Consider the following 12,281-nt stretch of genomic DNA (forward strand, 5'->3'; position numbering starts at 1 on the left):
CTGCAGGCGTTAAAATCATGAGTAAAATATTGAAGGTGTCCTGACCCTATCCAAATATGTCCTTTTCCAGAGGATTTGCAAAATAGGGGATCTAAAAGCAATACTGTATATTGATTGCATGTACAACTGGAAGGCAGGAAAGCATTGTGGTGAGTGAGCAGTAGTGAAGTGTGGGAAGATAGAGTTGTATGTGCCAAAGGGATAGGGGAGAAATTTGGTCCAGTTCACATTTTAATGTGAAACCCTCTAATTTGCACTTCCTGGAACAATGTGTGAACTAAAAGGCAGCTGTCCTTCTGAATTCACCCTTCTCTGAATTTTGCAGTGAGGTTCTCCAACCAAACAATGTTTTTAGAAACGTATTTATTGTGGGAATGCATGCTTAAAAATGCATATATTCGTGAAAGTAACATAGAAAAATGCATTATATTGCAGAAAACTGCTTGCAAATGTGTGTTTATTAGGGAAAATTGCATACAATCATTTGTATAGTAGGAGAAATTTGCACTACTGTACCGATGTATTTTCATGAAGATTTTTTTCCATTGCATATTAATATGGAAATGTGGAGAACTGAATTTAAGACTGGGGGGAAAAAAGAGAATGGGCTGAATCACTACCGAAGGGCTACTGATATAAAAGCAAAGTGAGGGAGGGATCGCTCCATCTTTCACTTGAGCACAGATTCAGACCTGTAACAGTACGATCCTAACCATGCCTACTCAGAAGTAAGTCCTGCTGAATTCCTTGGGGTTTATCTCAAGTGAGTAGGGTTAGCATGGCTGCTTAAATAACTAGCTTCAGCCATTGTACCAGAGAGGAAGCTTTAGTGGACATATTCAAATATTTTAATAGTTTTAGTTTCAATGTGATTTTTTTTGGGGGGGGGGACTTTACACCACTTAGAGATCCTTGAAATATTAATCATAGAATTGGAAGGGACCACAAACATCATCTAGTCCAATGCCCATCCAATGCAATGCAGAAATCAACCTGGGGCTCCAACCCATGACTCTGAGATTAAGAGTCTCATACTCATACTCTCAAAAGTGTATTTAAGTAATAAAAGAGAGGAATAAATGTATTGACTAGATATTTGTATGTGTGTGTGTGTCTTTGGGTGGCTACAAAAGAGAAAAATAATCACCCGAAAGGGGACAAAGGCACCAATTTGCATATTCTAATAGCTATAGATGTCAATTTAAGAGTAACTATAATTTAAATGAAGGGACATGGGTGGTGCTGTGGGTTAAGCCACAGAGCCTAGGACTTGCCAATCAGAAGGTCGGCGGTTCGAATCCCCACGACGGGGTGAGCTCCTGTTGCTCGGTCCCTGCTCCTGCCAACCTAGCAGTTCGAAAGCACGTCAAAGTGCAAGTAGATAAATAGGTACCGCTCCAGCGGGAAGGTAAACGGCGTTTCCGTGCACTGCTCTGGTTCGCCAGAAGCGGCTTAGTCATGCTGGCCACATGACCTGGAAGCTGTCTGTGGACAAACGCCGGCTCCCTCAGCCAGTAAAGCGAGATGAGCGCCGCAACCCCAGAGATGGTCACGACTGGACCTAATGGTCAGGGGTCCCTTTACCTTTATAATTTAAATAAAAATGTATCCTGTTGTAGTGGGTAAGGCTTCAAGAAGATCTGCTGTCTCAAGTGGTCATCTAATTGCTAACTGCAGACAGGAAACTTCAAAGACCCAAGTCTGCTCTCTTTTCTTAGTTGTTGTTGTTTTTTTTTTAATAATAAAAACATGTCAACCAGATTTGGACCCAAACAGCCCTTCAAGCATGAGGCTGCCCTCTACAAAACTGATCACATGGACACTCAGTATGTGTGGTGCTTGGATAAGGACCTTATATATCATGTTTGTATTTCAGCTGCCAAAGGGACTCCAAGATGAAGCCGTCCATCTTCTTGTTCCTTGTGAGCTGCAGTGTATTCAGCGCTGATGTGAAGCTGGTGTCGAAGAGAAATTCGGGTAAGTTCCAGAACGGTGCTTCCAGTAACCTTGTTGAGCCATTCTGCTGTGCATTCTTTAGCTGTATAGTATGGGTTTGCTGAGGCTTGCCTATGCACATGAAGGACAAAATTCAGCAAAGGGTGGTTCTTTAAAATATAGTCAGTGTTCTGCTATAAGTATTAGGTTTAAAAAGAAGGTGTTATTTTAAAAGCCTTAAATGGTGACAACTAATAGAGGTGCTGTTATTTCAGTGTCCTCAGTACTAACAATAACTGAATGACTGATTCATTGAATTTTATATTCCTTTTGGAAGGAATGCTAAAGAGCTTTGTTAAGTGGGGCTCTTTGCAAAGTGCTTCTTTTTCTTCAAAAAGCACCTTCGTTTCTTTACAAAAAGGTGTTTGGCAAAATAGCTCACATCTAAGCAGATGTAGTTCCACAGCAGCTGCTAAGAATGCACTTTCAGATGTAGTGTATCAGTTGCAAATGTTAATGTCAGATATAGAGTGCTTGGACCAAGGGATTTGTGAGTGTTGGAAACAATCAGGGTTATTATTTGTTTTATTTATATAAAAATAATTGTATACTGCTATGTCATTTAGAAAAAAAATATCGAAGTGTTTTAAAGTAATGAAATATAAAACCACACAATAAAACTATTAAAAAGTTATTAAAAAGTTAAAGACAGACATAAGTGACAAGCCTGTGTCATTTGTTGATGAAATGAAAGAGCAGAATCTGCATCAAATCTGGCACAGAAACATTTCGTAACCCCAAATAACTATGTTGTTATTTTAAAATACTTAAAGTACTATGGAAATTTTAATTCATTTTTGAAAACCACTATTGCTGGGAAAATGTTCTTTCTAGAACAGGGGTCACCAATCCTTTTCAACTAGCGGGCACATTTTGAATCTTGAGTGAGTGCTGGGGTTGCTAGTCACAAGATGGCTGCCACAGAGGGAGCATAGCATAACACAAAATGGCTGCAAAGGCAGTTTTTCGTATAACATGGAAAAAGAAGAAGAAGAGAGAACCACCCCCAATAAGCTTCTGCCGTTTATAGGAAGTCAACTAGGTCCTTATCATAGAGTTCACACACATAAGCACTGATGCTATTGGTGTTGCTTTCTGTCAGGGACTGGTGGGATGCTGATGAGCATGCTCTGGGGGATGGAGGGCTGGAGTCTGACTCAGGAGAGGGGGTCAGTGATTTCTGGGGACCTGTACCAGCCAGGAAGCAAGAATCAGAGGCAGGGGAAGCTTCAGAGCTGGAGGGTGGAGCACAGGATGGGTTGGAAGGGGATGAGGAAGAGGCAGGTCAGGCAAGTGAAGGGCCAGTGCTTCCTCACCCTCTCCTGCACCACTGCCTCCCAGAATCAGGAGGGGGTTGAAAAGGGAGTTTTTTTGTGCAGACACAGTCTCTGGCTGCATGCGTGCAACCCGTTGGGGGGAAGGTACATAAACTGGTGCAGGGGGAGTGGCCCCCTGTTGCTGCAACTGCTCCATAGAGCATGGATCTGTGAATTGCTGCCTATGATGCTAGATTGGTGTGCGTAAATATCCAGAACTGTAGAAGCGACTGTGAGTATTATCTTTGTCAATAAATACTTACCTATCTGCCATCTGCATTCCTTTGGCTGGGAAGCGCCCTTGACACTATCATAGAATTGTAGAGTTGCAAGGGACCATGAAGGTCATCTAGTCCAACACCCTGCAATGCAGGAATCTTTTTGCCCAGCGTGAAGCTTGAACCCACAACCCTGAGATTAAGAGTGTCCTGTTCTACCAACTGAGCTATATCTAACAACAAGAGGAAGCATTCCTCCATACCAGGAAAAATATGCAAGGTAGCCACACTACTCTCATTTTACATAAATTGCTTAGAAGGTACCGGCACATTTTGCTTCATAACTTTATTTTGTCCATTCTACAAGGGCTAGGCACTTCCTTTTTTTTTTTTTTTAATGCAAGTTCAGAGTCTAGGGCACTTGCCCAGGAGAAACCTTCATGGGCAACATGCTCTCCACAGGCACTGGGTTGGTGACCTCTGTTCTAGGAAGACACCTCGGCAGTGGACCCCTATGTTTTCTGGAATGCTTCTCCACATAAAGGCCTACACAGAGCCTTAGATCATCGGAGGCCCTTCTCTGTGTGCTTTCTCTGAGGGAGTGTTGGAGGATGAAGGGGGAAGGCCTTCTCAGTTGTGGCTTCCTGTTTGTGGAATGTCATCGCTAGCAAGGTCCATCTAGCACCTTTATTGACATTTTGTTTGGTGCCCGATTAGAACTATTCTTTTCATGGACTATGATGGTGATTATGTCTGCTGTTAGTGTGCTGCTGAAGCTTTCTGCTGCTGCTATTGGGGTGGGTGTTACTTTCTGAATCTTTCATGAAATGGCATGTTTTATGTAAATGTGTTTTACTTGCGTCTATGTCTAAAATATGTTGCGAGTTCTTTGAAGATCTTCTATGTAATTAACAAGTGACTAACAAGCTTAATCATACTAATATACATTTTTGCCAATGTATTTTTTTATAACAATAGTTTGACGGCCAAGGAAATGCAACAACCATTTTTAAGCATCCCTTGTGAAATTTGCCCATGTGTAATATAATGGTTTGCTAGAATACAAGTGATTTCTTGTTCGGGATTCTTCTTTCTCCAGTATTAAAGGCTTGATCTTGCCAACCTCTATAGAAAATATTTGGTGCTAAGATAGTTGTGCTTTGTGTAACGCAGGAGTAAAATAGTTACATATTGCACAATGCTAAAGTAAGCAAATTATGAGAGTAGTTCAAACCCCTTTCCTTAATGCTGCTTAGATGTGTGTGGGGTGCTTCTTTTGTTGCAATTGTACAAGTGTAAGTGTGTGTGTGTGTGAGCTACTTGGTAGTGAATTCATATTGCCTATGAGTAGCAATTTAGCAAGTAACATATGGCACAATCAGAGCTCTGATCTCTTAATGATATGCGAGTACCCCCAAATCAGTTGCACCAAGCATTCCTGTGCAATGCTTGGAAATCTCAAGGATTTTTTTTGAGTGTATAACAGAAAAGCCCACTTGCTCTGAATCCCACTTTTGCTGCTAGTCCTTTCACTTTCCCCAATGAGAAAAAAAACCTTGTCTTATTAGATGGCAGAAGTTTACAAATATGCAGTGTCCTTTCTTACAAGGATTATGGAACTGGTTGATTTCTACTTACAGAAGGGAGAGGACGAGCCAATGCAAGGTGTGTATCCCACCTTGAGTCATACTCAGATCAAAAGGAGGCTGGACCTAACTTTAAATAGGACAATACTTTTTGAGTGTGTGCATTTCAAGTTTCTTTCATTTTATAATCTTGCCCCATGCTTCATGGGCATGTCCTGGAAGACTTGTCTCCCATCCTCTTGAAATGGAATTCCTCCCCTAACTTGATCCTTACTAAGGGTTCAGTTGTGTTGGTAAAACCTGAACTCTGTAAGATGTGCAACTTGGCTAGAGTTGTATCTCTGTATAAGTACTGACCTTATTTCAAGGTGCCTTACAGAAGAGTAAATAATGTCTTTTCTCCCTGGTGGTGCAGGTTGAAAGGAACCCCCACCCCTTTATGTATCTCTAACATTGCATTTCACAAGCAAATACATGCTTTCGCTACTATCTCTGAGCCCAAGCTCTGCATATAGGAAAGTTTCATATGTGTAATAGGTGACACCTTGGGTCTATTGATCAATGCAGACTTCCTCACAACTTTTTTTAAAGGGTTGCCACCTGAAGCAAAGCTATTGATGTTTCTTTCGATAATGTCATGTGCTAAATGGATTTTCTATGTTTCTCAGATTTTAAGGCTGCTCCTTGAAGCATAACTAGTGACTGTGTCCTTTTCAAAAGAAGGATATCGCACATAGAGCCTTGTCTCCAAATTGCTCAGTGGCACGCGCTGGGAGGATTTGCTCTAATTTGCCATGTTGAGGCTTGTATTGGGAGAAACGAACACCTAGGGAAACTGTTCAGAGGATACAATTTTGCAACAAGCTAAGAGGATGGAATCAATCATCTTCCCCAGTAAAGGAATACACTTATCAAGCCACATTTGTGTTCTTCAGTCTGACGCTTAAAGGGTGACATTCAACTAAATTTTACTTGGGGATAGAACCATCAAAATTAACGAATATGACTATGTTAGATCCATTAATTTCAGTAGGCCTATTCTGAGTTAAGCTTAGCTGAATGCCACCTAATATATATTTACATGCAAATGTTTGTAAATATTTTTAACCTATAGTTAAAAATTTCAGCAGGAAGCTGTGGGACATGCACCAATGTACAGCCTGAAACTTTTGCAGGTGCAAACAGTATTGGATTGTGGAGACTTCCGGGGGAGGAAATGGCGGATTGGCTGTCTTTCTATCGGCTCTCCACTGACAGAAGATAATTACGTGGTGATCGATGGTAATCTGGCTGAAGTTCTGACTATCAAATCACTCTGTGATAAAGAGTGATCGAGTGAGTAACCTCAAATGCTCTGATCAAAGCCGTTTTCTGCTGTTGGCACCTGGGGGGATTAGAGGGGGCCTAAAATGAGCTGGCGAGCCGAGGGACTGACATTGCATCCAAACGCCACATAAGATCCCTTTGATTTGCACCCTCTCTTTCTTAAACACTTTTGAGACAAGATAACTCTGTGACGTAGAGAGAAATGAAATTTCACAATCGGAAATCTTGCTGTTCTCTGCTGTCTGCACCTAGGAGCTTCAGAAGGGGTTGGAATGAGCTGGCGAGCAGAGGACCTGACATGGTGCCCAAGCACTACAAGAAAAAACTGTCTTGGAGAGATTTATCTGTCTGCTGGTGAAAATCTATAATTGGAAATCCTGCAAAAACTACCTTTTGTCACTAAGAATAATAAAGGAAAATTGGTTGTTAAAGTGTCTAAGCAAGAGCAGAGAACTGGATTTAGGGTTGGCAATAAAGATTAAATAGGTGAGGTGACCCCTTGCGTGAAAAATATCTATTTCTTCTTATTCTTTAAAAAAAAAATGGCGCTGATAAACTGAAAGTAAATTACTCTCTTTTATGCCAATAAAGGCTGAATGAATGAATTACTTTCTGTTGGAAAAAAAATCTTACTTTGACTGTGACTGTATTCTTAAAGTGGAACAACAGAAACTGTCAGTATGGCAAAGGTATTTTGAATCTTTCGGTGACTATTGGGATTGTTCAGCAGTTGAAGGCTGAACAATGAAAAGTGATCTGATCAACATTTGATAAATCAGAGAGAGATGAAATGGAAAATGGAGATGGAGACTATCTAGAGACTTGAGACCAAATTGATGAAAAACTGGCAGAATTGGATGGGGAACAGTAAAATGGGAGAAAGCAGATGGTGAAATGGAAGTGCCTTCCATTCAAGAGTTTAGAGGAGAAGGAGAGGATGGAATCATAGATGCAGAGAAAGAGATGATGGAAATGAGAGGGGGGGAAACTTTGGAAAAACTTCAAATGTAGCATTCTGCATATGATTTGGAGTGAATTCAGAGAACAATGCTATTAAATTCATGAAACTATCTCTGGAAAAAGACTGGGGAAAAACAAAAGTGGGAGGTCCTAGAGGAGGAGATCAGGGTACTATCGTAAACACAACAGAAAATGAAAAACAAAAGGAAGTGGATTTTGAGCATATACAAGTGAGCTCATATAATGAAAAAAATGACCCCCCCACTCAATATGAGATCACAGTGGAGAGATTTTAACATGAATGAAAGAATTTATTATTACCCAGTATGGATGAATGGCGGTGGGAATTAATGAAGGCAAAGTTAATTACCAATAATAATAACAATTTGGGAATCCCTCTTGGACTTTTTGTGGGGAAAGAGAAATTAATGATTCTGAGACACTGACTCAAAAGAAATGTTGTTTAACAGAAAGTGGAGAAGGTAGCTATTAACATGGACTGAATGTCTTAAATAATCTTTTTTTTTTACGTAACTGCAGATGGAAAACTGGAAGTCTTTTGTTATCTATCTCTAATGTTTCTTTTCCTCTTGTCTTTTTGCATATCTTCTTCTTTTCTTTTTTTGTTCTCTCTCTCTCTCTCTCTCTCTCTCTCTCTCTCCTTTTTGTTTTGTTTTTTGGAGCCCTGTGTTTGTTATCGTCCATGGATTAAGGTCCATGGATTAAGCATGCATGAGAATAGTGGATGGAGGGCCCTGAGTGGGAGACAGGAAGTGTTGGTCTCCTAGGGTGAGATGCTGGGAAGGGCTGCTACCTTCTGCATGTGGTGGGGGCTGAAAATTGCCTCCAGAAGAGGACTCTGTATTCTACTTGATCTGCTTGTAGTTTTTGTAGCTGTTACCTTATTGTATGGCGAAAATCTTTAATAATAATAAAAAGTTATTAAAACAAAAACAAACAAAAAATTCTGGAATTCTATAGCTGTTTTTAAAATTTACATTAGTTTTCTGTATCTTACTGTAGTATTATTTTTTAAAAATAAAAATCTTAACATACAAAAGAAAGAAAGAAAGAAAGAAAGAAAGAAAGAAACTGGAATTGCGTATATCACCCAATACTAGCATGAGCAGGGCTGCCCCAAGACATTTTGACACCTGAGGCAAACCACAAAATGGTGTTTCCCCCACCAGGGAAGAAAGGGTGAATGGAGATCCACATCAGGAACAAGGTGGGGAATAAAGATATACATGGTGAACAAGAGGGTAAATGAAAAACTACATAGGGAACAAGTGGGAGGAATCAAATCAACCTTGCTCAATGGTTGAACTGGGGATCAAAGGCTGTTTGGCGTGGGGGAGCGTCCTACTGTGAATCATGACAAGCGGGTGCAGACCCCAGGTGACCCCACTGCCAGGGGTGTGGAGAGAAGACCAGCAGCACGGGCTGTATACTGAGAGGTCACTGAGGATGGAGGCACTGGGATGGGGGCTGCAAGGAGGTTATAGATCCAGCCTCCAAGGAATGTGCCACAGCTGTTGCTGCTACTTGGACAATAGTAGAAGTGGGCATTGCATTCCTTGGAGACCAGATCTGCTGCCCTGTATATCCTGCCACCCGAGCTGGTTGCCTCACTCTGCCTCATGAGTGGGCCAGCCCTGCTTATGAGTACAAATGAATGCACAATATAAAACATGTCTGAAAGGGCCCAGAATTGGCTAGCTTGCCCCAAGTGGTTGCCTGTACACTGTGGCCAGTTGTCACTTGGTAAAGGATCCTTAACATTCATCCAGTATCATGTAACCCACAGGTAACCAAAGAGGCGCCTTCAAGATGCTGTTATATTACAGTTTCCTTAATCACCGATCATGGATCATGGTGGTTGGGGCTGATGGTAGTTGGAGTCAAACAGCATCTGGAATCAAACACTGCCTACCCTCTCTGTAACCCATGTGTTGACAAAAAATATCTGTAGAGTGGTGAGCAGCCACGGTATTTCTGGCAGATTCAACAGGCTCTGGCTGGCTATGGAAAATAAATGGATGACTTCACCGGAACACAACAGGGTGCTTTCCTACTGCTTTGTCACGCGAGGGATGAACAGTGTAAAGGCGGTCTTTGTTGACCAATGACAAAATTGGGAAACAGGGCAGTCTTTATTGGGTGGCGATGTGTTAAGCAGGCCAGAATGGGTTTCTGTTTTCCCTCATGATGTATGGTGTGGCTGAGATTAATTAATTTGATGAACTCCTAAATACTTAGTGTCAGACGGTTGTTTATAAAATTGCCATGGGCATTGGTGCTTCCATTGCCAAAATTGCACCACCTGTGCACAGGAGAGCATATCATTAGAATGAGAGCAGGATGGACCCCCAAGGCTTGCAGGTGTACAAAAGCACTTTTTAATAATGACCAAAAAAAGAAAAAAAGAAAAAAGAGGAGCAGGGAATCCCCCCTCCCAAATAGCTCAGTGAGGGCTGAGTGTGCTCAATTGCCACTGACCGTTAACCGACTCCTTGGGAGCTGGGCGGGGAAAAGGGGAAGGGGAACGAAAAGAAGCAGCTGGAATTCAGGGCACTCTGTACTGCAACATTTTGTTGCTGCTCCCACTTGTTTCTATAACAATGCACATAAGTAAAACAGAGTTCATAAGCCACCCTGTGGGTCTCTAAGTGGCCTAGACATGGACAACTCCCCCCCCTTTTCTTTTGCTTCTTATGTTGCTTTGTGAAGAAAAACAATACCCAGGAACATACTGTGAGGAACTGGTTTTCCAGGCTGGTGGCTTGGAAGTTTTTGGGTCTTATCACCACAGGGACCACCAACCTCTTGAGGCCTGTGGGCCCATTAGTACACCAAGAAAACTGTTGTGGGCAATGCACGCACGAGCACACACACACAGCAGCTAAGCACACACTGCAACCTATTCTAGTGGCTACAATGGAATGTTTCTTACAAGCCTATTCTTGATGTATATGGCGGAAATTCTGTGGCTAGTAGGGAAGGCATCTGTGGTTGCATATGCAGCTGTAGGTACCACACTGATGACCACTGTACCTCCAGGTTACAGCCTGACCTATGGCATGTGGTGCCTCCATATAAATATGTGGCAAAACGCCCCACTATATTTAGTATGACAGTATCTATGCTTTGGAGGTCTCTGCTTATTGACATCAGGCAGGTACCTTCCCTGTCCTGTTTTCAGTGCTGTCCTGGACTGGTTGGATGCAGGGGAATGGTGGGAGGAACCAGCTGGGGAACCCCCATGGGAAGGAGGCTCAGAGTCCAGGGAGTGGTGGTGGGGACAACAAACAGTTGCCACAGGGAGAAGAGGGAGAAAGCAAGGAAGAGGAGGTGTTGGTAACAGAGGTAAACAGTTTAGTAAGCTGAAAGAGGCTGGGGTAGGGCACAGTTCAGACTCTGAGACAGAAGTGGGGGCTGGAGAGGGGTGGGGCCAGGAGACAGAGAGGCAGGCTGCTGAAGAATCCGGGGAGTCTGGCTCCTGCTGCTGCATTATCATGTGACTGAGGGAACAGAAATGTGTTTGGTTTGGAGAAGGCATGGTGGGGCAGGAGAGGCTGCGATGCAGCCCTCTGGGCAGTTGGCTTTTCTTAGGCTTTCACCTTCCACACAAATACACCCCTAACCTACATTGATTTGTATGTGTCCTGTTTAACTATGCACTTTATTTGGATGTGTAAGAGGATTCTTGAGTACAGATGAAGGGGGCAAGTGCACTGTTGCCATTTGCAGGTGCTTTTAAACTTCTGCTTCAAGAAATGAATGCCATATATGCAACGGTCACAGTTTGACAATATCTTAGTAATTATTCCTGCTTGGCATGTTAACTTTGAGTGTTTTCGAAATGATTGAGATCCTCCAATGAGTGATTTGGCCTGTGAGCAATTTTCACCAGGAAAAGTAGAGTTCTGATTTATCTAGAAGGGGAAAATTGGCCTTTCACATGCTAGCTTAATTTTTTTTTTTAAATAAAAAAAGTATTTTACTGTGAATGCTTTATGCACCGGCTGTAATATTATTTAAAGCTAATCTGGGATTTAAGCAGTGGGAGACATGAAACCCTTTCTTTTTAAGATTTATGTAATTCTTCAAAGCCACTCTGGGTTCTTGAACAAATAATTAAATATGTTTATAGGAATGTTAACAATACCTCCCCAAGATCCTAGGCAGAAATCTCTGTAGTCAATAAAGTGGAACAACTCAGTTTAAGCTCTTGCTGATTAAATGTGGTGGTGGACCTTTATTTCTCTGCAGAAAGTAAACATTGCTTCCACTTTCCACTTGGCTCATTGCTAGCACAATTCTGTCTTGGTTGCATTTGAAGCCTCAGGGTACACTTGTACTACAAATAAAACACACATGCACTCAGTCCCTGAGATCCCATCTTTAGTGTGTAAACCCTTGCAAAGGTTTGACAAATGTCACCTGTCCTATTTAGGTTAGGGTTGAGTTTCCAGTCAGCACTGAACCAGTGATCTTTGGAGCTTAAAACATAAGGTCTCTCTCAAGAGGCATAAGGTCAGGTAGCTGCATCTTCATCAGGCTCTTGGGTCTACTGAGCAGCAAAGTGAACTCATTATTAAATCAGAAGGGTGTCATCTTAATGTGTCACCCCAAAAAGAAAATGCATTCGTTAAAAGAAGAACAGAAGAGGATGCAGATTTACATATGCTAATTTATAGATGCAAATTAAGAAATAATTTCTGTAATTTAAAGAGAAATAGGGCACCTCTTGCTGTCACTGTCAGACCCTCTAAGTGTCCCTATTTGCCAGGGACAGTCCTGGATTTACAGCCGTCCTGGTTTCTGATTTGATCCCAGAATGTCCCAGTTTTCTTTAGGACATCCCTGTTCTCACTGGA

At 41.9% G+C, this 12,281-nt stretch overlaps 1 protein-coding gene across 5 annotated transcripts in view; it reads left to right on the forward strand.

The window, feature by feature from the left end:
* The window catches only part of IL1RAPL2 (interleukin 1 receptor accessory protein like 2), a 492,821-nt gene that overhangs the window by 23,030 nt on the left and 457,510 nt on the right, over window positions 1-12,281 (forward strand). For 3 of the 5 annotated variants that reach the window (XM_080991115.1, XM_080991116.1, XM_080991114.1), the window contains exon 2: window positions 1,877-1,977. In XM_080991115.1, coding sequence (XP_080847241.1) covers window positions 1,896-1,977 — 82 coding nt within the window. In that variant the 5' untranslated portion in view covers window positions 1,877-1,895. Of the gene's footprint in view, window positions 1-1,874; window positions 1,978-6,290; window positions 6,451-12,281 lie in introns of those variants that run through there. The other 2 variants (XM_080991117.1, XM_080991118.1) reach the window with 2 other exon arrangements.

This window comes from Podarcis pityusensis (genome assembly GCF_964106645.2).
Source record: "Podarcis pityusensis genome assembly, chromosome: Z".
Classification (NCBI taxonomy): domain Eukaryota; kingdom Metazoa; phylum Chordata; class Lepidosauria; order Squamata; family Lacertidae; genus Podarcis; species Podarcis pityusensis.